The following is a 27,930-nucleotide window of genomic DNA, read 5'->3' on the forward strand; positions in this document are numbered from 1 at the left end:
CATGTCCTACGCAACGGTTACTCCCATGCAGCGACATGCCCGGCATCCGTATGTACTCATCATCGAGGCAACGAATACTTACTCTAGTAAATATCGAGGATCATACGGTCCGAATTCGGTATCCATTCTATCCATACCCATAAAACTGACAAGCTACTCATTATCATCGACAGAGTCCATCTTGTTTAATTCACGTAAAAACATAGTCCACTGTGTAGTAGGAACATAATGACATCAGACCAAGAAGCTATTCAGAAGGAGCTGAAGGGATTACATCATTGTAATTTAACCGATCTTCCAGTATTTATGACCACGTATTGACTGTATTGCTCGTATCAATACTGTGCCGATTGCCGACACGGCCAGCCTCACTCATCATCGTTCACCTTCAATCAGACTGACTATGACGATGACAATGAATGACTTCCAGTTGAGTGACAAGCTTGATTATACCGAAACACAATCTTATAACAACATTTTATACAAAACACAAAAATCCAGTCCCATTACTATGTAAACCATAATCCCACCCCTCATGCCCGACCCTAACCGATGCACAAACCTTCCCGCAGTTATGTACTACGTATGTACTGTGCATCCCGCGCCCGATCCAACTAGGCCTAGCTGCATCTATATCACTGCTCTATTAAAATCGCGCACCTACGTGAGCAGCGCTAATCAGGCTAAATAAGTAAATCCATGCAGTGGCACACGTAACGGGACTAGTGGACGGTGGTTCATGTATGGCATAGTGCGGGCTTGCATGGGTTAGTCGCTTATCGCGGGATTAGCGTGGAGGTGTGTTGAGTCGGTGTTGCTTGTTGAGTCTTTCGATATTCAAGTCGATGAAGTAGATTGATTTATGATTTCTATGTACAAGAAGCTTAGTCAAAAGCTGATAATGGTCAAATCTATCAGTCTAGTTGCAAGTGTAAACAGTTCAGACAGCCTCCGTTGTAGGTTAAAGCAAACGCCGCGCTAAATCCATGCCCTTTCCCGTGGGCGATGTAGTATGCAAGTTGTGGTAAAGTGATGTAGGAAACGCCTTGAATCCTGATGCAGTGTCATTTCATGCAGTTGAGTCATTGTAGAAGTACTCATATGGTGTGGTCGGTAGGGTGAGAATCGTCATGTCGGGACGATGAAATATATAGTGTCAGATGTCGAGAGGTTATGACACGATTCGGACGGCGTTCAACGCCATGCTCAATTCCTGAGGGTCAAATGGTAGACGCTTCTCCGGTGCCGACGTGCGACGCGTCATTGGAGCAGTCATAGCAAGTGTCTCCTTCAACGAGCCAAGCGCATCTCGCTTGGTCACAGGCCAATCCCAGCTCTCTTTCAATGTCAGCAAAGACGAATGACAGCTCGACACGACGGCCGTGGACTGGTCAGAATTGGTGTCGAATGATCCAGAAAACGCAACTTCGTGATGCGCGACGGTGATAGAACCCGAACCTATGCAGAAGTCAGTGTGCTGTCCAAGTCATACTCCCAGACCTCCTAGGGAACATACCAATAATCTGAATATGTTGCGGGCCTACTAATTCCGGCTCGTTCTCCGACACATCCTCCAACGTCGTAGCGTCACTGTCATTGCCATCACGAGGCTGATCCGGCAAACTCGTACAGGGCGACAAATCCAACTCGAAGGTACGATCCCGATCAGCAGTCGCCGTCTCGAAATTCCAGTCGTACAATCTCCGTCTGTGTTCCGGGTCAACGGGACCACGGTATTTGGAACGTGGGCATTCGCCTCGACGGTAGTATTCGATCTTGGGTTTGCCGTTGTTTTTGTCCTTGTCTGAACTGCGGCGGAAGGCCTTTTTGACTTTTTCGCGGAACGTCATTTCGTGTGATTCAAATCGATCAAACAAAATTCAATCTTTGTTTGCAGGGGTATGTCTCGCGGGTTGGTTTCTATCGACTACAGCGGATAGAGGCTGAAGGCGGCTTGATTGAACGCGAACGAGCCTTGTATGCGTGTCGACCGTGGTATCATTGTCTGCTGTGGCCGTACTGAGAACTGGGTGAGAGTGTTGCAAGTGTCGAAACCATATGTATGAGGTGTGGTCTGAGAAGTGAGAGAAACGAACGGAAAGGGAAGGAGGGGGGAAGACGGGAGTAAATAGATTCAAGCATGCCAGTTATCGCAGATTGAGTTCAGCCAGGAAATTACTATGTAGGTTTCCTCTGACGATGGCAAAACGGCATGAGCCAACCATTCTGGAGATGCGAGTGGATTTTCTGTTCTGGTACGACGTCGTACGCGATTGACAGTCGGTGCTCTCGAAGCGGCGATGCCGCCGGAACCATGGCCGATGCGCGTATCGTGTATTGGTATTACGGCAGTACTAGCAGAGGTACTAGTAGATGTACGCCCTACATGCTACATACGTTACAGCACATACACCATAATACGTATGGCTATGTTACTGTGCCATCGCCCGCCAACTGCTGGAATGACGACTATAACAGTACAATTGCAACCTCCCTGAGTCTCTGTCTCTGTCTTGGTATGATCTTGAGATTCAATACAGGAGACTACATAAGTTATCCACTTTAATCTCACTAGCCATGTCTGTGTTACTGCCATCAACGCCAAAATCTAACCTTTCCCAACGATCCTCTAATCCCGGCCAATAGTTGGTACATCCAATGGTACATGGATATGGATCAAGTGGATCAGAGCAAGTTTCAAAAGGGTCTCACCGGGTGTCCGTTCTCTTCGTACAGTTTACTCCAAGACGAGATCTCCACGGGGAGAAAAAGAAAAGAAAGTACATGGAGAAATTCAAGAACTTAGAAGTCAAGACAAAGACTAAACAACTGACCAACTTCGGAAGCAAAGCAAAACTATAAATGACGCATCGTGAATCGGCCTGCCATCCCAGCAGGTAATTGAGCAGTTATTACCATTTTGTCGCATCGCGCGGCTACCAGCCTCTCTGTACACAATATACAGAACGTTTGTATTTTATTCATTTAATCCTTCATACCAAGCGTCTTTGTTTCCATGGTACTCGACCTCGCTCAATCAATTCCTTGAAGTTGTTGCCGCCACCACTTCTCAGGAGAAATGTTCCGCGCTCATCCACCTCTTCACTCTCTCTTACTTTCTCAATCCCATAGATTGCACATTTGAATGATGGAATTGAGGTGAGAGATAAACTCCGTACTCCGTCTCCTATCCACGTATACATTCCACGATAACTCCCGGGATATTTCGGCCGATTGGCGCTTTGATTGGCCACGTCTTGCCTCCACTCGGCAATTTTGTTCCGATCTATATCCGTCCATCCGTGCTACTCGCTCACGATGATTACAATCCTGTACGATACGTCCATAGCACATATTACACGTACTTGAGGATTAGTATTGACTGTGTCTGATTGGTGTTCATGCAATACAACACTAGCAGGTCGTAGCAGCCAGCCATCGCACTTACAGCTGTCAGTTACTTGGACACATCGTGCCCCGAGCGCTTGCAGGGTCTTGCAGGGGCCAATTGAGACAAACCAGCACGCGACAGTTGCTGTCGTACTGTCACCACAGTACTCCGTATGAGTGTATTCCAGATCATGAAAGGTCTTTCAATGTCTTGGAAATGTGCCAAGTCGCGGTGAAGATGATCAACGTCTGGATACATGCAAGGGGTCTCTTCCCCCAGCAGGGCTTAGCCCTAACTCCATCCACCTCAGCTCGTAGCCTTGTCCATACAGACTCTTCGGAGTACAGTACAGCGATCAGAGTGCGTGACAAGCTTTTTCCTGTCGCTCATCATGAGGCATTTTTCCTTTCTAGAAGGTCTGACCAGCGAATGGATGCAATGCGTATTTACATCCTGAGTCCTGACAGGATCCAATGTCTGCTTTTCCACGTCACACCGCGTTTCTTACATCAGGATCAATCTGTCGTTTCTTTCTTTTCTTTTCTCGATTTCACTCTGAAACTCAAAGGTGTACTACGTAAGTATCTCGTGTTTGCTCACCGGACACGCGACTACTCAGTCCATTTCTATTTTTTTTTTGTCTATCTTGTGTAACGTATCTGAGGCATATACGTACATTCGTACATACATACATACATATATACCCCGTATTTTCACTTCCTTAGTGCGCTGAAAAGATCCGGGGTCATGCAGCTATTTCCCTCGCGTACTCGTACTCCGACTTGAAAGTCGGAGACATTGCAGACAAGGACCATGCGTTCAACGAAGAGTCTGAAAGTATATCAGCCGCCAGTACCGCCAGTTGCGCTTCAACCTATATTCCCCTCCATAAGTGTAGAGGTCTAGATCGTGTTTTCGAATTACCTGCCCACGAAACGGGTTTTTAAATTCTAGAACCAGCTAAAGTAAACAGTGAATCTGTTCTATCTTAAACAGGCAAGGTAAAGTATTGCAATGGTGAATAACCTAATTGCCCTGATATAACGTTACTCAAGAACCTCCAAATATACCCATAGCTAGATAGGTACCAATTTCATCACCAATCTCGGCTGTAGTGAGGCATTTTTCTCTTCACTATCTGTTTCTACTCCTCCATCCCTTAGCAGCCAGACACGTAGCTATTCGCCACCAGGCACATTGCCATCCACGAAGATGAAACGGTCATAAAGGCAATAACATTAGGTACACACACACGGACCCGGGCCAGGACAATAATGCATGGACCTCTCGTCGGATCTTGGATCGAGTCTATAACTCGCTTTATGTATCTGCAGACCTCTCAGTCGACCCATGCCTACCTCTGTATGTACAAGGTAATGATCTGTAACTTGAGCAGGCAGGTCGATTCGATTCATTACTTCATTGGATCTTCTAGATTTTCGTCTCAATCGAGACGACTTTCGACTTTTTTTCTAGTTTTGTGTTACATGCCTACATCAATCAAACCAAAACAAGGTTGTGGTACCGGAAACAATAATGAAGTATGGGAGATGGTAATTGATCCTGGTATATCCAAATACATCCTATGTACAGAACATCGCCAGCATTAAAGACTCGGAAAGGATAGCAAACTGCAAGGTATCATAAGCACAAATATATAAACTGCTGAAACGACAAAAGACTTTGTGCAAAATCGTTATACATATATAAAAACCAGAGTGATAAATCATTTAGAATCCGTCACACCAACTGTTGACGCACTTCTTCTCCCCCAGCCAAAAAACCCACCGCCTGTCGGAGTGGCCTTGATCGATTCGGGCGATAATTTGTTCGTCGGTGTGGAAAAATTCGTTGGCATCTCACCGGTCGACGTGTTCACTCGAGAATGTCCGTTCATCAATCTTCGGAGAGAGTCCAGCTTGGCTTTTACTTCTTCCAATTCTTGTTTCGCTACTGCTTCTGCTGTCTTGGCATTGACAAGCTCCAGTAATAGTGAATCTTCTGAACCGGCATTCGTAGTTGTAGTGTTGTCGGATTCGGTCGATTGACCTGTCGATTGACTCAGCAGAGTTTGTAGACCTAGACTACTAGACCGCTTGGGAAACCTTCCGACTTCTGTCTTTGATCGGCCAAGCTTGAATTCACGTAGACCGGTAGACGAAGTAGGCCATGCTTCATTGTCACTGGCCGCACCCGATGTGTCTTGGCTGCTATTGTCAGCGACTACGCCTTTGCGTGCACGAAGATCTTGGACCGTTCGCTCCAGTTTCTGTTTCTCTCTGTATCCGTCATGAATACGTGACCGCGCTTCGCGCAACTCCTCTTTCAGGCGAGTGTTCTCGCTTTCATGGTCATCAAGCTGTCGTGTAAGATCGGCGCATCGTGCCACTTCCATCTCATGTTTTTCTTTCCATCTGCCTGCCTCGTCTCTCAATTGATGCTTCGTCTGTAGAATCGAGTCTCGTTTGTTCACCGACGAAAATCGTTCCTCTGCCTTGCTGAGGAGCTCCTCAGTATCCTCATTTATTTCAGACTGCTTGATATGGCTTAGTAGAGCTCTCGAAATTTCTCGGTCCTCTTCTCGTTCTTCGCGCTCTCTCTGTAAATCTCTAGCCAGCTCTGCCTGTTCCCGCTGCATATCGCTCAAAGCTGTGAGCAGATCTTCAATCTGTCCGTGCAAATCTCGATCTTTATGTGAAATCGCCGACTTTGCTCGGACTTTCTGCTCGCCTCCTAAAGAAGCTTCTGTAGGAGCAGTACTGGCGTCGGAAACGGAGGTCTCCATAGAGTTGAGTGTAGACGCCATGCTCTGTTTGGACGGCGAGCGTCTGACCGTACTTTCGGGCCGTGCAGCCGAAGGGTTCAGCGATCTGTGAGAGCCAGCCCACAATCGACCGAGGAATCGAGATGCTGTAGCTTGCATCTGCGGGAACGAAATTCCCGTTGGTACGCCCTGAGACTGGCTATAACTCGCCTCCAGTGCTTGAAGGCTTTCTCTTGAGACAAGAGGAGTCAATGAAACGAAATCATTGACCAAGTCGTCGGCGTTGCACGCGTAGGTATCCCATAAACTTCGAGACAACAAGAATTGCAGAACATCCTCAAACTCGGTAAATCCCATAATCTTCTTCTCGTTGCGCTGCATGAGTGACAGCGCGACTCTCATCAGTGTCTCGGAAGCTCCCTCCAACAACAGAACATCATATATACGAAGCAACATCGGTAGCGGGCATGTGACGGCGAAGAATGAAAGGAACCATTGTGAGACATAGATCGGCTCTATGTTCAGAGACTGAAGGTGGGCAAACAAGGCTGGTATATGGCGGGAGAGGAGGKTCTGGAATTGGTAGATCCGCAAATGGAGACCTGACAGGTCTGGCAAAAAGCATGACCGCAAGTCATAATGTTCCATGAGCCTATATCACTGGTTAGCAAAAGATAATGCCAGAGAAGAGGAAAGCAAACCTAATCAATACACAAAATGACTCTGCATCCGTCATGTGCATCAACAGAGGGCCGACGACAAATCCAAGCCCTTGACAATATCCAATCTTTGTATCGTACAGACTGAAACACTTCAGTACTCTTGCCAGCATCTGCTGGCCCTCCCCGTTAGGGTCACGGAACATCTCAACATTCGGAAAGCTACGGCCAATATCTTTGCCAATCAGTCCTTCGTAAGGGCTCGATTCGTTACATAGTCGTGCAAATTCCTCTATCAATAGTGTGTCCCTAGCTCCAGCAATACTAGGCCAGACTACTCCACGTAGCGGCGGCGGAACTCCGGCGCGAATCTTGTGCGATGTCAACGTAGGCAGCCTCTGAGCCGTCGAGGGATAGTCCGCGACAAGTGCTGCCCAGAATTCGAGTTCGGTCATAGGTGGCGGCTGTAATTGAGAGTATCGTAGGGATGAGTGCGGATCGTTGACGAGTTTCTGCAAGTGTTGTATCGAAGGGGGACGAGACTTTCGATGCGTTTTCTTTGCGAGCCCCGATTTAGGATTCGTCGCGAGGGCATTATTCTCTTGCTCTAGGCGGGCCAGCAATAACGCCGTAGACTTCAAAGTGTCAGTTATGATTTTCTTTGAGATCGAAATTTATACGAACCTCGTCTGTTCCTTGTGTCCGCGGTTCCTGCTCCTCTGATTTGTCCAGTTTTTCCCAATCAACTCCACCGGTGCTTTCCGTAGATGATGACGATTCATATCCATCTTGTGTATTGTTCGCTGCTTCGTTAGATATACTCGATGACCGTTTCATTTCTCCCGCCATAGATGTCTCAACCACTTTCCCGGTAACGTCACTCTTTGGAGTCAGATCCACCTGTGTCGCGGTGCCCATGAAAGAAATTTGGTCTGCTTTCTCATCGATCGGAGTCGCAGGACTATCGAACTCGGTTGCGATGCTTTCGGAAAGCGATTGGCGATCTGACAGCGGCACTGTCACCATGGAATCTGTAGTCACTGGAGAGATAAGCTCCTCGGCAAGAGAGGGAGAGGATATGTCCTCCGTGTTGACAATAACACTCGTCGGAACGGCCATATTCGATGAGCTCCGGACTATATATTGCGTAAGGTAGTGGGATCAACCCGAAGTCGACTGTGGCAGTGATAACAAAGCGTATTGTTGACGCAGATAAAGGAGTAGCTAAATATACAACGCCGAGTCACAAACAATCATTCAGTTGCCGCCTGCGACTTCTGAGTGCATTCCAAAGGATTGTAGGGGATGCTTGGACTGGATCATTCAAAGAATGATAACAAGCATAATCACACAAAAGCAAAGCGAGGAGAAGGAATAAGGGATGGTGGTTTCATCCTTATTTTGGCGATGCGTACTAATAGTTACTTAGGTTAGTCAATAAAGAGGAAACCGCGCTAACTACATAGTAATTAGTTACGCAGGTACCAGACGCAGCCAATCTGCGTCGCGCCTTCCCAATGGTTCGCTGATCCGGCGGGCCGCTGCTGCCCCTCTTTCCTCTCCTCCCCTGAATGACTTCGAAATGACTGTTCCCAGCTCTCTGGTTTGGCTCCTCTAACTATTCTATCGAGAAAGATTTATATCTGTCTAGGCTCGACAGGKAGCCTCTGTCATATCGCCAAAGTCCACCATGTTCAATCTCATTCAACTTCATTCATATCTGAGCGGTCAGCATTAGCCTGTGAGGTGCCATCGCGTCTAACAGGCACTAAGGCTAGCCCCCTTGGCGCCCCTCTGGTGGCTTTTTGGCATTCGACCAACGATCCAGACTCCCCGCTCTAAGTAGTCTCTATGCTGACTGGGCTGGGGATGGTGACAACTGGATGCTACCCTCAAAGGGAGGATTATCCAGGTACGGTAGCTGGTCAAAATCGGCCTAGATTCGTGGCGATATCTGAGAGCTCGTCCTGCATAGTAGATTATCGGACGTTTTTGATCCTCCCTCGGTACGCGTTGCCAGTAGAACATTGATAACCTTACTTTGGCAATAACGAGGATCATTCTGAGACCAATATGAGAAAGTTTTCTATAGAGCTACTTATGAAATACCTACATTTTAATTGTCATTGCAGGCCACAATTTGTAGATACTGGAGGGGATCGACGTGAAAGCCGCGTCAACCAGATCAGTGATGACTCCCATCTCCAAAACTGCGGTCTTACTACAAGTATGATTCATGATCGATCAATCTACGAATACTTTAACCTTTATGGCCAATCTGCAGGTCTGCAGAACTTTAAGATTCTCGACTGCATAGAAAAGTCTATCAGATGTGCCAGGCAGATGGCTCGAATTCTTGTACCTACCTCGGGACCTCGACGGTCAGATATATATTTCTTTCAAGATTCCATGTTCTTAACCAACCAAACAATAGTCATCTTAAGCAATTTGAGAAGGCTCACGACCAGCAAGCAACTTAGCCACTGCTAGATACAACCAAACAATCAATATAATTGTACTAGCATTTAAGAGAGCGCAGTACGACTGGAGTCTGAAGAGATCGAACTCGAGTACGGCGCGGCGACACGTGATTGGCCAAACGGCATTTGTTTTGGCATTTCAGTTTTGGGCCTAGTGCAGGTCTCATGTGCCACAGGAACAAGTTATTTCCGCGCCGCTAGTCTCAAAAAAGCAAGCCGCGACTGCAATTTCAGCGCGCTTTCACGTCAACACAGCACATGGCATGCCACTTTCTTTACACATCGCCCTCTTCCTGCCTGATCATCTACTCATTTCCCCCTCATATCTACCTAAATACAGTCGCTCGCTCTGGTATCTCTTGCTTCGTCTTGCTGTGAAATACCATTGATATCGGCCGAGCAGGCCTCCCGACAAGATGGACTCCCTCTTGGACGATTCTTTCAACGAAGAAGAAGAAGAAGAAGAAGTCTCCGACTTCGTGCCAGACGAAGCTCCTGTACGACTACCACTTTGTCTCTGAAAATAACTAGTTGATTGACTAATTATCATCAGAAGCCAAAGGCCAAGGCAAAACCAGCTGCGACCAAAGCTAAGAAATTAACACAAACAACCATTAAAACAAATCCTGCCGCAAAGGCCACGAAGAAAAAGGCAAAGGCCGATTCCGAGAACGAAGCTTCGGATCGCGATGATATCGACGATTTCCTAGACTCGGTCATGTCTACAACACCTCCAAGCAAACCCAAAACAAAGAAAGCCCCTGCCAAAAAAGCCGGCTCCAAGCCGTTAGCAGACGTCGCTAATGAGTCCTTTGGTGGCGATGGCGCTGATGATGTGGATGACGAGGCTCCTAAACAAACGGGTGCTGGCGATAAGTACCAGAAGGTAACTTGAACTCTGACAGAACCTTGATAATTTGTCAAAAATCGTACTAATGGGTCAAACTAGCTCACGCAATATGAACACATTATTAGACGTCCAGATACGTACATAGGTTCCATTGAAAAAGCCACACAGCAGATGTGGGTTTACGATTCCGCAACCGAGTCGATGACATTTCGAGAAGTCACTTTCGTCCCCGGTCTGTACAAGATATTCGACGAAATCGTTGTGAACGCTGCCGATAACAAACAGAATGACGAAAAGATGGACGAAATTCGAATCACCATAGATCGGGAATCTGGTGTAATCAGCGTCTGGAACAACGGACGTGGTATTCCTATAGAGATTCACTCAAAAGAGAAGATATATGTTCCTGAGCTCATTTTCGGTCACCTCCTGACCTCATCCAACTACGATGACGGTCAAATGAAAGTGACGGGTGGTCGTAACGGTTTCGGTGCCAAGCTCTGTAATGTCTTCTCTAAGGAATTTAGCGTTGAGACCGTTGATTCTCGTCAGGGCAAAAAATATGTGCAAACATGGACGGACAACATGAGCAAGGTAGGCAAAGCCAAGATTACGTCAGCCAAAGGCGATGATTACACCAAGGTTACCTTCAAGCCCGATTATACGAAATTCGGCATGGAGGGTATGGACGATGACTTCGAGGCTCTTGTAAAGCGTCGAGTCTATGACTTGGCTGGAACCGCCAAAGTTGCAGTCAAATTGAACGGTAGTCGAATCCCGGTCCGTAACTTCAAGAAATACATGGAGATGTACACAAAGGCTATCAAGAAGGAACGTGGTGAAGAGGCGGCAAATGACAAGAGCGAGATAGTCACTGCTAGCCCCGACCCTCGATGGGAGGTCGGTTTCGCTGTGTCTGATGGGTCGTTCCAGCAAGTATCATTCGTCAACTCCATTGCAACTACGTCCGGTGGAAGCCATGTGAACTACATCGCCGATCAAATCTGCAATCGACTTGCCGAAGCAGTGAAGAAGAAGAACAAGCAAGGTGCTACTCTGAAGGCATCGCAGATTCGTAACCACATCTTCATTTTTGTGAACGCTCTTATCGTGAATCCTGCATTCACATCCCAGACGAAGGAACAATTGACCACTAAACCCAGTCAGTTCGGCAGCAAATGTGTCTTGGACGACGATTTCTACAAGAAAGTCTTGAAGACCGAAGTGATGACAAACATCCTTCACTTCGCCGAGAAGAAAGCAGACCAGCTACTGAAAAAGACCGACGGAGGTAAACGATCGCGAATGAACAATCCCAAGCTTACCGATGCCAACAAAGCCGGTACGAAAGATGGTCATCACTGTACCCTGATCTTGACCGAAGGTGACTCCGCCAAAGGTCTTGCTATGGCTGGTCGTGCCGTCGTTGGTCCTGACTTGTTTGGCGTTTTCCCTCTTCGCGGAAAGCTTCTCAATGTTCGCGATGCTTCAATTGACCAGATTTCAAAAAACACCGAGATTCAAAACATCAAGAGTTTCATTGGTTTGCAGCACAAGAAAGAATATACCGACACACGCGGTCTACGTTACGGTCATCTCATGATCATGACTGATCAGGATCACGATGGAAGTCACATCAAGGGTTTGCTGATCAACTTTCTTCAAGTGCAATTCCCTAGTTTGCTCAAAATCCCGGAGTTTTTGATTGAGTTTATCACTCCGATCATCAAGGTGTGGAAGGGTGACCCTAAGAACCCTACAAAATCAAAGTCCTTCTTCACCATGCCCGAATATGAACAATGGAAAGAAGAACACAAGAATGATCGTAATTGGCAACACAAATACTACAAGGGTTTGGGTACCAGCACTACCGATGATGCTCAAATCTATTTCCGAGATTTGGATCGTCACTTGAAAGAGTTTCACACGATGCAAGATCACGAAGCTCAGCTCATTGATTTGGCTTTCTCCAAGAAGAAGGCAGACGAGCGAAAGGAATGGCTTCGCCAGTACAAGCCAGGCACATTCTTGGATCACTCCACCAAGCAGATCACGTACACAGACTTTATCAACAAAGAGCTGATCCTCTTCAGTATGGCCGACAATCAGCGATCTATTCCTTCAGTTGTTGACGGCCTCAAGCCTGGTCAACGCAAGGTCTTGTACACTTGCTTCAAACGAAATGTCAAAAAGGATATGAAAGTCGTGGAGTTGGCAGGTCACGTCTCTGGTATGACCGCTTATCAACACGGTGATATATCCTTACAACAGACGATCGTTGGTTTAGCCCAGACATTCGTCGGCTCTAACAATTTGAATTGCTTGGAGCCAAGTGGTAACTTCGGTAGTCGTCTTCAGGGTGGTTCCGATTGTGCTAGTGCTCGTTACATCTACACTCGGTTGTCTCCATTTGCCCGACGAGTCTTCAACCAGCAGGATGAACCGCTCCTTACCTACAATGAGGATGACGGAGAAAAGATTGAGCCAGAGCTCTACGTTCCCGTGGTTCCTTTGATCCTAATCAACGGTGCTGACGGCATTGGTACTGGATGGAGTTCATCCATTCCTAATTACAATCCCGAAGATATTGTTGCCAATCTCAAGCGTATGATGGACGGAGAAGAACCTGAACCCATGCATCCCTGGTTCCGCGGTTTCCACGGTGATGTTACTCCTCAGGGTCCTGATCGATACAAGTTCAGTGGTCGAATCCAGGAAGTGAACGAGAAGGAGGTAGAAATCACCGAGCTTCCCATTCGTACCTGGACCCAGGACTTCAAAGACAAATTGGAGGATATTATCAAAGCAGAAAAGACACCGTCATTCATCAAGGATTACAAAGATTACAACACCCACACCAAGGTTCATTTCGTGATTCAGATGGATGAGAAGCATTTGAAATCTGCAGTGGAAGAAGGCTTGGAAGAAAAATTCAAGCTTTCCAAAACCATTGCGACTACAAACTTGGTGGCCTTTGATCCCGAGGGTCGTATTACCAAGTATGCAACAGTCAGCGACATCTTGAAAGAGTTTTTTGCTATTCGCCTCAAATACTACGAGAAACGCAAACAGCACCAGCTGTCGGAACTGCAGAAAGATTTGGACAAACTTACCAATCAAGCACGTTTCGTGCAAATGATCATCGATGGAAAGCTTGTCGTTTCTAAGAAGAAGAAGTCGATCCTTATCACCGAGTTGAAAGAGAAAGGCTTCAAGGCTTTCCCAAAAGTTGCTGAAGCTGTCAAAGCTGGTGAGACTGAACAAGTTGTTGAGGAAGAAGGCTCGGAGGAAGAAGCAACCACTGAAGTGGCTTCTAATGCTTACGATTATTTGCTCGGGGTATGTTATTCGAAGTCAAAATCGATGGATTATAACTAACTATATTTATACAGATGGCTATCTGGTCTCTGACACAAGAGCGTGTCGAGAAGCTCCTCCGCCAGATTGGAGAGAAAGAGACCGAAATTGATGAATTAATCAAACTCACCAAGGAAGACATCTGGCGTCGCGATCTTGATGAATTCATCAACGAATGGCGCTTCCAACTTGAAGAAGAGCATCGCCGTGAACGAAAGGTAGCAGGGATGGGTCGGCGCCAGTCATCTAAGCTCATGACTGCAGCCTCCAAGGGTGCAGGCAGGAAGCGCAAGAATGACGATGACGACGACTATGCTGCTCCAAAGAGCAAGAAGGCCGCGACAAGCAAGAAGGCTGTGGCGCAGGGAAGCCTGATGAGTTACCTTAAGAGTTCTCCCAAACCTAAAAAGATCGCTCAAGACGATGGCGCTGAGGACGATGATATGGATTTCGATGACGACTTTGAAGCAGAGATTATACCGAAGAAGAGTCGGGGAGCTGCCAAACCTAAAGTCGTCCCGAAGGAGGAGGAAGACGACCAATTTGAAATCGAAGCCGAAGCTCTTCCCAAAAAGAGTCGCGCCACCTCAAAGCCTCCAATAGCCCCGGATGTAGAGGAAAAAGAGGATGAGGGCGATGATTTGGTTGAGGTTACTGCCGCATCCAAAGCTGCATCGAAACCCGCTATTTCAAAGCCCGCTGCAAAGAAAGCAGCTGCGAAGGAGCCGAAGGAGCCAAAGAGCCGTACCACAAGCAAGAAACCAGTCAGCTACACCGTGTCGAGCGAGTCAGAAAGCGAGTTTGGGGATGACCTATTGGATGACGTGAGCAAGATGGTGAAAGGCATTGGTGACTCTAATGGAAAAGCTCTTATTTCAGAGTTCACCAAACCTGGCTCTAGTGCAGGCTTGAAGAAGTCCACTCCCAGGCTTTCTAAGATCAGTAGTGAATTCGACCCTGACGAGACGGATTACAGCAAGCTTGTTCCACAGTCGTCGCCTCGTCGCTCACTCCTTGTCAAACAAAAAGAGAAGCCCATAACGGATGACGATGCTGATGAGTCTCCCAAACCAGCCACAAAAGCACAACCCGCCGCGAAAGCCAAACCAGCGGCAAGCACTGCTGCGACAAAATCTCGCGGACGACCTAAGAAAGATGCTGCTGCACCAGCTGCCAAGAAGGCTCAACCCGCTGCCAAGGGAAGAGGCAAGAAGAAGGTGGTAGACGATCTTTCTGATGATGACATCGATGCCATGGCAAATGACATCCTTGATTCCGATGGGGGAGCTGAATTAGACGACGAACCTGTCAAACCACGTCCATCACGCCGAGCTGCTACGACTAAGGCTAAAAAGTATGTGATCGAGGACGACGATAGCGAGATTGATGACCCTGCCGGCGATGATTCAGATGCTTTTGATGATGATTCCGAGTGATCGATTCAAGTGAGCTGACAGTGTATATTTCATGGCATTCGTTACTTTTCTTCATTTTGTCTTTTTTCTACAATTATCGGGTGAGAAATGGTTTTACTGGAACTGGGCGCAGATAGGGATCATGACGAAAGTTACAGTCATATTACTTTTTCCTTTGCAGTTACTTTCTTGTTGTACGGAGCTCTAGCCTCGTTAGCTTGTCATGGAATGAGATTCGAGTAACTCACGCTACCCTGTTGGTAATGATTCGCGTAGATGAAAGGTACCACAAGAGTCACCATGAGGACACGACGGCAGCAATTCAAGTCCTCGGGCAGCTTTCCTATCGCGGCCTTCTAGAGGACCATAGAAGGTACCACGGTGATACATCGGAGGCAACATCACATGGCCTACCACGTGAGGGTGATGGTAAGACTTGAAAGACTTGTAGATTTCTTTGAATGAGTACTGCCGAGGTACCGTAACTGGTGACATAAACATGGTGACAACGTGTATAACCATATCAGGCCGGACAAGGCCCTAGATGGCGAGCAGGGCGAATCAAACAATCAGCCCAAATGAGACATACATCAACAATCCCTTCTCTTTCATCTCTTTTCATCTCCTTGTCCTCTTCTCCTCTAGATACCTTCCAGAACTCTCTACAACAGAAGCTTAGCAAGAGAAGAGACTTGTCTCTGAAGTTGCACCAACTCCATATCTCTAGAGTTACCACGTTGGTTTTGACGGCTAGGTGCAACAGGACTATCAACGGGGCCCACTGACTGAAAGGAGAAATACAGACATTCAACCGATTCAAAGAATTTCAAAGGGGAGAAATAGGTGAATCTAGTTAGAAAAAAAGCACTTACTCAAATCTGGCAGGACCCTGAATTTTGAAGTGATCAGACCCAGACCAACCCAGCCTAGCCCCATTCCCAGCCTCAAGTTGTTGGCTAATTTGGCTACCTCATCGGTTTGTGTCACCTTCTTGAAATAATCTCAATGGAGGAGACAAATAGCTCTCCGGGGGTAGCTATTGCCCGTTGCCGTTGTTTGGTGACCGTTCATTTATATTTCTCTCTTTCTTCAGGACCCTCTGTTCAGACAGCTCAACAGACTGCAGCTCGGTTGTTTTCCCTATTATGACATGCATAACCCATGTCAACGTTTCTTTTGATATTACTTCCTAGCTACGAAGGTATACATTGAATTTTTGACTTTTCTTTCCCATTCTAGGATGTTTACATCCGGGCCAATGCTAGTCATTCCAGAAAATTGATTGCCAATCATTGTTCCGATTCGATCTGGTTCAATCCAATCTAGTTCAGAGCCAGGTCAGGGGGAACTTGAGAGAGCGGCAGCCTCAAAAAAGAATTCAGACGAAACTGAAAGGTTTATGCGGCTCGCCGGATCTTGATAGCCCAGGTGTATGTGATTGCATATGTCGATGTGCCCCATAAACTGTTTTTTTTCTTCTTTTTTTTTCTTTTGTGGTTGTCGGGTCCTTTAAACATTTTCTTTTCTCTATTGACGGGTTTGTAATGGGTCATAGCTACAAAACAGGGCTGATGACGCTGAAGGACAAATAGCTGCAATTGCAGCTAATTGATGGTTTGCTCATATGCAAAACATCAGGCTGGACTAACCCAAAACTGATTATTTTCTTTACATGTATAAAGAAAAGAATCAATTTTGGGTTAGCGTCAACAGCGCAAAGGAAAATAGACGCAAAAAATTGACACTGACACTAACACTGTCACTGACGGTGGATAGATTCGATAAATTGGTAATTCTCTTTTTCAATTAGAAAAATGCCATAAACGAGGCTACTATCACTTTATTCCAAATTACCTACTACGACGCTGTGTGAGTCTGTGTACCCCGGATTCATATCTGCATGCAACGTAAAGTAGCCACGACCGACCGAGCAAAGGTGTACGACCAGGAAAGACGAGGACAAGAATTGAATGCAGAGATAGAAAGCTATCTATTATGGCTCSATAAGGATCTACATGCGATTGGGGCAGTACGGAGTGATTCCTCCGTTTTCTTCCTTTCTGTCAAGGAAGAAGAAGAAACTGAAGAGACTGAAGAATGAGTACATTGCCATGTTGGTATTTCAGGTACCTAGATCTCCGTTTTATGACTTGTAGGTGAATTTCCATATCTTATTAGAGAAAGGAACATGCCTCCTCTTGCTTTTGATGTAGCAGGTCCGCCGGATTAAGCTCTCTCTGCCTCTGATGTTGCTCTCAGCGGTCATGAAACACAAGGTTGCTCTCGAATTTTTTGAGACTCAAAAACAAGACGCATTCTTGTGTACGTGCATTATGTGTATCATTAGGTCCCATTCGATGATTCGTCGAATCATGGCTGATGCGTCAGTTTCATTTGCCTCTCTCTCAACTCACCTTCCCCCCCTGTCTTGTCTGCCCATCAATCTCCACCCTTGTCCCCTAAAAAGAGAACATCGAGGGCGCGAGGCAAGTCATAGCCTTTTTCAGGCTACCCCAATTAACCTTTTGCGCCTACTGGTGGGCCCAAGCTCACTCACACACTCGCTGTCAACAGCTCTGAAGTAGGACATGCCCTTAACGCTCCCTCGGACTTCTAGCCCCGTCTGTAAATCTGATCTACTTCATTGCGTGCCTAGGTACACCAGGATGGTCGTTGGTATCGAGGCTGTCTGCAGGTGGGCTCGGTAATGCTACCCTTATCGTAACGCCTACATCCATGTATAGATCGCTCAAGAGATGACAACCCTGAATCAACCTCCTTTACTTCCATTGACTCTTAGTCGTTGAACATCTTGAAACTGAGACTTTATATTCCAACGCTTTGTATTAAGATCTTTTATCCGCTTATCTGATTCTTTTGCCGTTCAGAGAACAAACAGAATGACAACTCCACCCATCTAGAAGGATCAACGTTGTTTGAAGAGATCCATCCATACACATGCACATTTTTAGGTTCTTTCATGAACCGTTTGACAGGGAACTTTGCTATTGTATACATGGCCTATGTCCTTGTTGTTTGCATACTATATTCCTATTTGATATACTACACAATACGTTCTTCATCTTTTGGGCTGTTTTTTTCGTTGTGGTTTGTTGTTTTTCTTTCGACTTTTATGTATACCATATTTTACTATATTGCTTGCATATCCCTTAAAGTTTGGTGGATTTCAGAAAATTCTTTGTAAGTTGCTCAATATTCTCAATATGTCTTGATTTGAACTGACGGCGTATAAAAGGACCTCAGATACCCTCGTGTGCCTAGTCTGATAAAGTTCTCAATTGTTATCCATTTGAAAATCGACATTCAACAGGAGTGCACCTAGTCCTCCATCTTCTCAATTCAGACACGCTTTTTTTCATTTCCAACTTGAAGAGGATCAACTAAATGGCCTCCATCGAATCACTCCTCAACCCACTCCCAGACCGAACCGGGTCAAAAAATCACCACGAAGATGACGCCAACATCTCATACTTCCATCGCTCCAGCATAACATCTCTCCCTGACCGTCGGATGAGCAACAACACCTTCAGCCAATCTCAATCTCAGATTACGTCCAACAAAAAGCCCAGGGTAGCAAAAGATGCACCCATCTTCATTCCCGGGAGCGTCAGGGGTGAAGTCCGCTACCGGCCTTGCGCTGACCAAGTTGAAGCAACGATGATGGAAGAACATGCGAAATTCAGCATTTATCCGCCCATCGATGAGATTGCGGATTATCCGAGACATATTCCGTACAGCAGTGAGAAGAAGAGTTTGATGGAGAAGACGGGAAGGGAGAGTTTTGAGGGTATGTTTTTCCCTCACTCAGTGTCCTTGTTGAAGTTAAGTGGGCTAATGAGTGGATTGGTGCAGTATTTCAATATACGTTCAAGCTGCCTGGTGATGAGAAGGTCTGGACGATGATGTGGGATTACAATATTGGGCTTGTTCGGATCACGCATTTGTTCAAGTGCCTTGATTATCCGAAGGTATGTCCATATTTTCCTCCTTTCAAAGTTGCTCAATGCTAATGAAATAGCTAGACTACACCGGCCAAAATGCTGAATTCCAACGAAGGCCTTCGAGACATCTGCCACAGCATCACTGGAGGTGCACTAGCCGCACAAGGTGAGTCACTACAAGGACCCCCTATCTTTTCAATTCTGTCGTGACTAATAGAAAAAGGATACTGGATGCCTTTTGAGACTGCTAAAGCGGTCGCAGCAACCTTCTGCTATAACATTCGCTTCGCACTTACACCCCTATTCGGCACTGACTTCCCATCCCAATGCATCCAACCACACGAGCGCGCATTCGGCAAAATGACCATTGACGCCAAAATCATCAAGCGAGCCACAGAGCTTTCCAGGCGTTATTGCCAAATGGAATTTGAGGCGAAGAGCATTGTGCACTCACAGAATCGGCCGATGTCGCCTAACGATGTGGCGACCGGGTTGCATGGCGCCGCTGGTGTATGGTCTGAGGGCAATACATGTTCTTCCAACAATACATTTACGCCAATAAATATGTCATCAGACCAGACTAGCCTTCCGCGAGTCTCCCCGCAATCCAAGATCTTAAAGTCTGATACGCTTCCATCAATCAAGGAGGCGTTGGGCGTTGAGAGCTTTGAGTATTTGTGTGCCAATCCACTCAAACGGCGAATATTGAATGATGTTCATGTTCACGATGACGGTCAGCAATTGAAGATTACTTCCAGACCTCTTATAAACATGGCCAGATTACCAATATCGTTGCGAAAGCGTTGTGCAGAGAGTGGAGATGATGAGGATGGTTGTTTCACTGATGAAGCGAGCCTGGACAATAGTGCATCCTCGTACATCTCCGAGTCTAATACCGACTCTTCCGAATCTGATTCAGATGCCATATCCGAGCTTGATATCAGCTCGGAATGCTCCATCTTGAGCAAGGCAACCCAGTCACGACACGACAAGAAACATATCCGGAAAGAGAAGAGGAAACGAAAGACTACTTCGAAGCGATCATCTCGACACCAGCTTCAGCAAAAGCAAGTGGTTTCCCCTTTCTCACCGCCGCCAACGGCACCGTTATCATCTTCCTCGGCCTCGCCAACGCCAGTCAAACACCGTCACAATCATCACAGCAAGACGAAGAGACACAGTCGCGGCGACGAACTGACCGCTGCAGAGACCCTACTAGCTCTTCGCAGCGGCTCAAGTACACTTAGCGAAAACGAGAGCGAGGATGAGCGCGTATCCGCAAAGAATGCAAAGAAGCGGTGTCGCCACAGTCATCAACACAGGCAGAGGAGACACAAAGCTGGTGCTCAAGCAGAGATAGAGAGATTTAGTCTTGCGGTTAATTCGCAGTCGGATTTGATTGAGCGGATGGCTAAGAGGTTGCGAAGAGCTAGTTTCTGATGCTGGAAATGGATATGAGCATTCTGGACTTTTTCTTTCTCTACGTCTCTCTTTTGTTTATTTCTTTTGTATGTATCTAAAGATATCTGAGATCAATGATGATAAAGCAATTTTTGCATATGGTTTCTTTTGCATAGAGTGATCGGATAATTAGTACGTACCTAAATACCTTAGGTCAATCGACGGTGTAATTGCAATTTCGACATCTATGTTGTGCCCGGAAACGATTAATAAAATAAATCACTGGATTCTCTAAACATAGCACTTGCATAATGAACATGTAAATTAACAATAGGTACACGGGATGAAAAATGAAAAGGCGACTGACTACAAAGGTAGAATCGAAACATGCCCTTTCCAAGAACAAAAAAAAGAAGAGAAGAGAAAGGCATTTAGAAAAATAAGAGGCACCGAAAACAGAAAAGAATAGAAGCATCATGGTGTACTTGAAACATCGCACAGCCAATCGACAAAACAGTCTCTTGCATAACGTCCCCTTCATTGAGCTTGTTCAATTTTTGGTAGCATAGTCGTCATCGTCGTCAAACGTGAATACTTACAGAAAAGAAGAGCAACAAGATTGGAATTCGAAAATTCGTTCGAGAGTCGGTCAAAGCTTGTTGTCCGTTGTTCATTGAAGATTAAGACGATTTGACACGGCGAGAAAGTGTTTGGTGTCAAACCAGAGTCCATATCTGTTCGCAATGAGAAGATGTTCGAAAAGTCCTCTCATTTGACAAAAGTGGAACTATTTACAAAGCCAACAATGGCTCCTGCTTCTCGGTAGATGCGGCAGGCTCGGGCTCGGCAGCGTCGACGACGGGCTCAGTCTTGGGAGCTTTGGGGAAGTCGGTGGTCTGGAACTTGGGAGGGCTGATTGGCTCGACCTTGATTGCTGGAGCTGGGGCCTTGACGGCCTCTGGGGATGCAGAGCGGCGGTTTCCAATGTACTCGTGAGCCTTGGAGCTGTAGTCGTTGGCATACTGCTTCACCAATCCGGTGGCACGGGCAGTCTGTTGGTTGGCGAGTTCCTTGGCATGGTTGGCCTGGGCGTTCACAAGCTGCTGGATCTGGGCAATCTGCTCATCGATGAATTCGCGGTTGCTGATGTAGATCAAGGGTCCAAGGTAAGCGACGGTTGTGCCGAGCAAGGCGAGGCCCCAGACAGGAACAACCTTGATGAGCCAGTAGGAAAGGAAGGCAGCAATGAAAGCCTATTTTGTCAGTTGTTTAATTCGCTAATTTCCAATTTTCGTAGAGAAGTGACTTACAGCAGCAGTGTGCAAGACATTTTCGGCGAACAGAATGCGCTGGAACTCAATAAGGAAGAAGTCTGCGAGTTGCTCCAAATCTTCCAAAATTCCCTCGACGGTTTCCTTAGGTAGGGTGTAGTATTTGCGAGGACGGAAAGAGCTTGTCAAGCCTTGGTTGAAGATGAGCTTGCCGGCTCCTTCAGCGGCGGCGGTGACTATGAAATACAAATTAGGATGGCAATCACGCGCAGATGTTAAAACAGTACTCACCTCCGAGTGAAATGTACAAAAACTTAAACACCCATCGCAAAAGAGGCAAGAAGCGAGCAGCAAGAATGAAGAACACGACGCTGGCGAAGGAGATAGCAGTAGCCCGGGGACGCTCCCACTGTCGAGAATTAGCTGGATTGTGCAATTGGTTGTGGTCGGGCTACTCACGCTCAAAAGGCTGTACACAAGAGAATGGTAGTCTTTTGATGTTAGCCATGCTTCCTTGATGTAGTATGATGGTCCAATCAATACGTACGAGTCAGTTGTTGACCGTTTGTGGTTCTGGTGGAAGGTGTGACCTTTGCATCCTTGAGCCCGCGAAGCTCAGCGGTTGTCTTGGAAGCTTCGACTGCAACGTTGTCGGCAACGGATGCTATCGCGATTTGTCAGTAATTATGTTCGTTTTGCAAGATCGTCATTTGAACACGATGTATGAGTAGATGGCTTGATTGTATTGGTCCTCGCTTGTGATGCAACTATCGTGGTGGATTCGGACACCGGAGATCAAAACAAACGGCAAGAGAAGAGGGCGAAAAGCATCACTGTACGTCATACCAAAGGTGAGCAATCTGACATAGCTATGCGAAGGAGACGAACTCGACTTACCTTACCAGGTCCGTTGACAGCAGGATATTTAACGTCACCTGAAGAAGCCATTTTTGGGAGCGAAAATTGGATGTTGTGCGATGTGCGATGTGGTCCCAGGTGATAAAGGGGTGTAGGAACACAATAATAAGCTATGGGGGCGACCAGCAACAGGAAGCCGACGAGAAAAAGTAGCTACACTGATTGAGTGAAGTTGACGAAAAATTTGAGAGTTGATGGATGAATGGCTTGTGTGGTGGATGGTGGGTTGTAGAGGATGAAGGAAAAGCAGGGTGAGTGATTCCTGCTGGTTCTAGACAGGTGATGCAATCGATGCAATCATGGACGATTTATTATTATTTTTTTCTGGCTGGAACCGCCGAGCCGAGACGCACGGGAGCCCACTGCAGTCATAACTACGAGCTACTACGAGACACACGGCCATTTCATTGACTGTTTCCCCCCGATTTATTGTGGATTACTGCTGTGGATTTCCTATGAAATAATTGATGTCACCAGTCAATGGAATCAGAAATACCGAACAAGTATTTTATCACGCGACATACTTGATGCTTTTATCTGCAAGCACCGTCAACTTTGGCATGTGATCGGACTCGTAACAGTAAGCTTATCATGATGGTCATCAAAGTAGCGGCCTAGTTAAATTTCTTGCGGAAGACTACCATGTCAGAACCTGTAGACTGGCCTCCTTTATTATCGAACCATTTGTATCACATTCAGAAATGAAACTGAAAAGATGGAGGGAGACTGTCAGAGATAAGAGCATGAGCTAACGTTAAGCTAAGCTATGGCAATGAGCTCTCTGGTTTGCTGCCTGAAGGCGGAAACGCTGCCTTACTGCCTTGTTGCCTGAATGGCCGAAAGCACGTGATCCAGCGTGTTAGCGCGTCGCTCCTTCCTTCGACCGGGTTGAATGTTTTGACGCCCGCCAAACACAACCGCGACCTTCCCGCCTCGACCAACACAACCACCACAACCACCACGCCAACAATCAACCATCGCCGACCTCAACTTCTCACCATGTGTTCTTGCAAAAGTCTCTCAACGTGATGCTCGGGTCTCTATGAACAACCTCGGCGTTTAACTGAAGAAACGCGTTGCGCATTCGATCGACGTAAACCCCAACACTTGACGCGAATTCATAGCCATGGCTGCTGGCGGCACCAAAGCCATTGGCTCCGCCGCCTGGATTGCGGCGGAAAAGGAGAATGTCACGCGTTTGCTGGAACAGGAGATGGAGGAAGTCGAGTACCCAGTCCGTCACGAGATGGACTGGTTGAACGAACATATGGCTGAGATCTTCTCAACTAATCAATTGTGCGTGGCAACTAACCCTGGATCCTCTGACTTTGGTTGCTAATAAATGACTGGTAGTAATATGATGGAAATTTTCAAAACACCTGGAAAATTACGAGGCAGAACTCCTTACACTGCACGGAAGCGCAATCCAGATGAAGCGCGTGTGGTACGTCATTCAATATGACTATGGAGATAACGCGTACTAATATTGAAAAAGCCTCTCAGTAATTTGTTCTCAACCGCAAACCAGAGCCTCAGATCACCCTCCAAGTATTCCAAGTCGCCCGAGAAGCCATCCTCTTCTCGAATAGCAAATGCCCCGGCAGCTGAATCGGCATTACCGCGCAAGCTTGTCAACGACCAACCACAGGGACCGATCCAGACTCCAGTCGGGAATCCTATCGATACAGCTCCTGAAAAGCCAATATCCTATCCACAACTCACGACTGTTGATATCAAAGGCAAACAACCTATCCGGGACGTACCGCTCAACAAAGCTCTCAATTCATTTTCTACATTCAACACCGACTCAGGATATCATGGCTTGGGTGATGATGACGAGCTTGTCCTGCCGAGCACACAGCCTTTGCCCGAAACCCAAGTCTCGACTACTACAGATATGCAAGTCCCATCAATGCTGCCGCTTAACAGTGGCATGAGCAACAGAAAAAGTTTATCCGTGGATAGACGCACGACCGAAGGCTCTTTCGTGTCCGCCCAAGAAAACATTGTCTCCCGTGGACAAACCGTGGAGCCCATGGATGTCGAAGAGGACCTGCCAGATATAGCTGACGAAGAAACGCCACGTCCCAACGTCAAATCTGTCCACGTACCATCGGCTTTCTCGGAAAAGCCTCAAGACAACCAGGTAGCGTCCCCAGTCAAAGATGATCTTGAAAAAGATGGTGATGTCATTATTGACGACAATTTTGATGACATTGGATCTCCGTCCGATGGATCAACTCCAGCTCGACCTGCCATGCGGAAGAATAGTAGTTTTGGCTTTGCATCATTACCTCCACGCGACCCGCTGATCAAGAAGAGCATGGGCCCACGAGTTTCTCGCACTAGCCATGTTGAGATGATAAAGTCGACGACACTGGGACGCCAAAGCTACTTCACTGGCCATATGGAAGGATCTAAATCAGCTTCTCAAAATACCGCCACAGAAAAGGAGGAGCTGCAACAAGATAACACAAAAACAAAGCAATCACAGCAGGGTGAGACCGAACAAGCATATGATACGTCTGTGCTACATAACAAGTTGAATACTCAGCGTCTTCATGACAAAATCAGTATGCTTGGCGAGACCCGGGCTCCCAGAACGACGAAGACGGCACCTTTGTCTCAGGCAGCTATACCACAAGCCAAGTACCCCGAGTTGCCCGACATTAAAAATACCAACGCAGATTTGGAGCGCATTCCTACCTTGGCTTCAACCACTCAAGAGGATTGGATCAAGCCTCTGTCGTCTCCGCAGAGGCCAGTAATAACGGAGAGTCAGACTGCAGATGTCATGGAAGGAGTCGCGGACAATGAGACAATTGTAAATCTGGAAAGGGGCAAGATGACACGCACGGAAACTTTCCATGACTTTTCTGAGAAAGGCTCTCGCACACCGACGAAACGTTCAATCTTTTCCGCCTTCGATCAGCACAAACCTGTATCTGTATCTACGCCCCCACCTCGTCGAATGGATTCACCTGCTCAACCAACTTCTAACACAAATGCTGGGTCGACGACATCGCTTGCATCTCCAAGGCGAATTGATGGCACGCCAAAATCACGATTTCAGTCAATCATGGACTCCGCAAAGAGCCTTTTTTCGAGCAGTGCTGGTTTGTCAGCAGCAGCTAAGTTGGAGACGTTGTCGTCTCCAAGCGCTCTCCGTTCTAAGCCAAACCCCCAGCTCGTGGAAATTAGTCCCGAGCGCTATTCGCCAAGTCCGGAGAGGTTACCTGCACGAGATCAAGTCACAAACGAGTCGAAGGGCAAACAGGCTACCAAACCCATTCGGCTCGAGGATCCCTTCGAGGCAGAAGAACGAATCCGCCCAACAGCAAAAGCGACCGTACCCAGTGCTAGTATAGAAAGTCGACAGAAAGCGGAGTCGAAAGAACGTGATATCCCCGCATCATCGACCCGCGCCAATGCTAAGATAGCTCAGCCAGTACAACTTCATGCACGAAAAGACCCAGGAACTGCAGCTGACTTAGAACCCAAATTTCCTCTTCCACCTACTACGAATTATAGCCAATCGCAGCCTACGAGACCTCGGCCTGTCAAACCCACCCGAGAACCGCCGCAGAAGCAGAGACCGCAACCCGTGTCGATTCGTCTTGGTACCCGTATGCCGATACCGTCCGTGGCTCCTAATTCACAAGAACCTAGCGCAGCACCATCATCTGTTCCTGCCAAGCAGCCTACACTAGCCAAGAACCCAAGTAATTCTTCTCTGCATACGACGTCATCAAGCACAAGCCTTAAGAGCTCAACTTCCACCCAGTCCCAGCGCAGGCCACATGCGGCAGCAGCAGCGGAAGCCAAGAAACAGGTACGAGTTGTGTTCAATCCAGATGTCTTGATCAATGTACTGACTGCTTTTCTCTAGGAGGAACGGGAGGCGATGTTCCATAAGGAAGAGCAGAAGAAACGTGCTGCCTTACTCAAGCAACAACAAGAAGAAGCGCGACGTCAGGAACGGGAGCGCTCTGTTGCAGAAGAGAACAAGAAAGCAGCACAGCGACAGCAAGCTGAGCAGCGTAGACTCGAAAATTCTCGTCTTAGGCAAGGGAGCCAGCCACCGAAACCAGCCAATGACTTGGTAAGTCGCTCAATCTAGACAGGTAGACTCCAACAATTGACAGCATTTCGTATAGGAATCGACATCTCAGCAAGAAAACGCAACTCACAGAACTGATGTGGGACCAGCACGACCACCTTCGCGATTGGGCTCGTCGGTGCGGGCCTACAATCGATCAATCAATCAGCCCCCACCCAATCCAGCAAAGCCACCCAAAAAGAGGCCTTTAGAAGATGAACCCCGGAGTCAGGCATTTGTGTCACAAGCCAAAAGCCAGGTCGTCGAACCGAAGAGGAGGAAGACAGAGGATGAATACAACCAGCAACAGTATAACCAAACTGCTCCATTGAAGCAGCAACCTATACGCAAGGTATGTACAACGCATAAATTACACTTAGATTGTACACCGAAAACGCGGGGGTATCCGCGTGACTGACAATGTTTCTAGGAAAATGGAAAGCTTTCGCTTTTGGGACATACTACTTATCCACAGGCACCTCCGCCTGCAGCACATCATCACACAGGCTCAATGTATAAGACTGGGCCCGTGCCACTGGGTACAGCGGGCCAGCCACTGAAGCATGCAGCCCCGATGGACATGGCGCAGTTTGCCGTTGGAAAGATTTCATTCGCACCAGCTCACGCTACACAGCCGGGTACAGCACACAAGACCCCCAGTCATAAGACACCTAAGGCTGGCCCTAGTGCTCAACGTGTGCCTGCAAAACCATCCCCGCAGTACCCACCCAGCGAGAGTATCCATCTTCCTGAACCGCCGACTGACAGTGAAGAAGAGGATTCTGATGAGGACATGATACCGGCACCAAACTGGGCACAGGGCGAAGAACTGCATGCTGCCCTGGCTTCACAGGAGGATGTGGATCCGGCTGGAATCTTTGGAGACATACCAATTTTCACATTGGAAGATGCGTTCAAGAACGACAAGAAGATTAAAAAATTCCGCGAGCGCACAAGCAGTGCCAACTGGGGTGGACCGGATGGCTTGACTCAAGAAGAGATCAACCGTGACTTGGCAGCACGTCGGGTAATGCGTGCAAATGGCGGGKGGTCATTCAACTTATCGTGACGACATCAGCCGACGATGTGTGAAGGCTATGCAAGCCGTTGGTTTTCAACCTGCACGGGTTTTGTTGCTATAATTATCCCTGTTTGAACATTTTGTTCAGCTATCATCTGCATTGACATGGGTGCATGCGTTTTGGCTTATTGGGCTGAACGGAGTTTGGCGTTAGTGTGGGCGGATGGACTTTTTTATTGGGTGAAAGTGACATCGATCAGTTGGAAGTTGGGAGTTGGTCAATTCCAAATTAGCACTATGATGGCCTTGTTGTGGTTTACTTTACCACTGATTAAGTATTGA

The 27,930-nt window shown here is 47.2% G+C and overlaps 6 protein-coding genes across 6 annotated transcripts; 3 read left to right on the plus strand and 3 right to left on the minus strand.

The window, feature by feature from the left end:
• Positions 1 to 1,171: 1,171 nt before the first annotated feature.
• BHQ10_002452 (uncharacterized protein) lies at positions 1,172 to 1,850 on the minus strand (the record flags this gene model as incomplete). The annotated part of the gene is made up of 2 exons (XM_040874600.1): positions 1,172 to 1,458; positions 1,517 to 1,850. 2 exons carry the CDS (start codon positions 1,848 to 1,850, stop codon positions 1,172 to 1,174), a joined length of 621 nt encoding a protein of 206 aa, XP_040730957.1.
• Positions 1,851 to 5,117: 3,267 nt separating this feature from the next.
• BHQ10_002453 (uncharacterized protein) lies at positions 5,118 to 7,933 on the minus strand (the record flags this gene model as incomplete). Its single annotated transcript, XM_040874601.1, has 3 exons — positions 5,118 to 6,807; positions 6,857 to 7,449; positions 7,499 to 7,933. The coding sequence occupies 3 exons, from the start codon at positions 7,931 to 7,933 to the stop codon at positions 5,118 to 5,120; spliced, it is 2,718 nt and encodes a 905-aa protein (XP_040730958.1).
• Positions 7,934 to 9,710: 1,777 nt separating this feature from the next.
• On the plus strand, positions 9,711 to 14,937 carry BHQ10_002454 (uncharacterized protein; the record flags this gene model as incomplete). Its single annotated transcript, XM_040874602.1, has 4 exons — positions 9,711 to 9,791; positions 9,848 to 10,180; positions 10,244 to 13,483; positions 13,537 to 14,937. 4 exons carry the CDS (start codon positions 9,711 to 9,713, stop codon positions 14,935 to 14,937), a joined length of 5,055 nt encoding a protein of 1,684 aa, XP_040730959.1.
• Positions 14,938 to 18,321: 3,384 nt separating this feature from the next.
• On the plus strand, positions 18,322 to 20,318 carry BHQ10_002455 (uncharacterized protein; the record flags this gene model as incomplete). Its single annotated transcript, XM_040874603.1, has 4 exons — positions 18,322 to 18,724; positions 18,790 to 18,905; positions 18,960 to 19,044; positions 19,102 to 20,318. 4 exons carry the CDS (start codon positions 18,322 to 18,324, stop codon positions 20,316 to 20,318), a joined length of 1,821 nt encoding a protein of 606 aa, XP_040730960.1.
• A 752-nt stretch (positions 20,319 to 21,070) lies between these two features.
• BHQ10_002456 (uncharacterized protein) lies at positions 21,071 to 22,498 on the minus strand (the record flags this gene model as incomplete). Its single annotated transcript, XM_040874604.1, has 6 exons — positions 21,071 to 21,532; positions 21,590 to 21,786; positions 21,842 to 21,959; positions 22,010 to 22,041; positions 22,098 to 22,214; positions 22,453 to 22,498. 6 exons carry the CDS (start codon positions 22,496 to 22,498, stop codon positions 21,071 to 21,073), a joined length of 972 nt encoding a protein of 323 aa, XP_040730961.1.
• Positions 22,499 to 23,594: 1,096 nt separating this feature from the next.
• BHQ10_002457 (uncharacterized protein) lies at positions 23,595 to 27,636 on the plus strand (the record flags this gene model as incomplete). Its single annotated transcript, XM_040874605.1, has 6 exons — positions 23,595 to 23,764; positions 23,822 to 23,912; positions 23,964 to 26,300; positions 26,358 to 26,570; positions 26,626 to 26,919; positions 26,998 to 27,636. 6 exons carry the CDS (start codon positions 23,595 to 23,597, stop codon positions 27,634 to 27,636), a joined length of 3,744 nt encoding a protein of 1,247 aa, XP_040730962.1.
• Positions 27,637 to 27,930: the final 294 nt, after the last annotated feature.

Source organism: Talaromyces amestolkiae (genome assembly GCF_001896365.1).
Source record: "Talaromyces amestolkiae strain CIB chromosome Unknown scaffold3.1, whole genome shotgun sequence".
NCBI lineage: Eukaryota > Fungi > Ascomycota > Eurotiomycetes > Eurotiales > Trichocomaceae > Talaromyces > Talaromyces amestolkiae.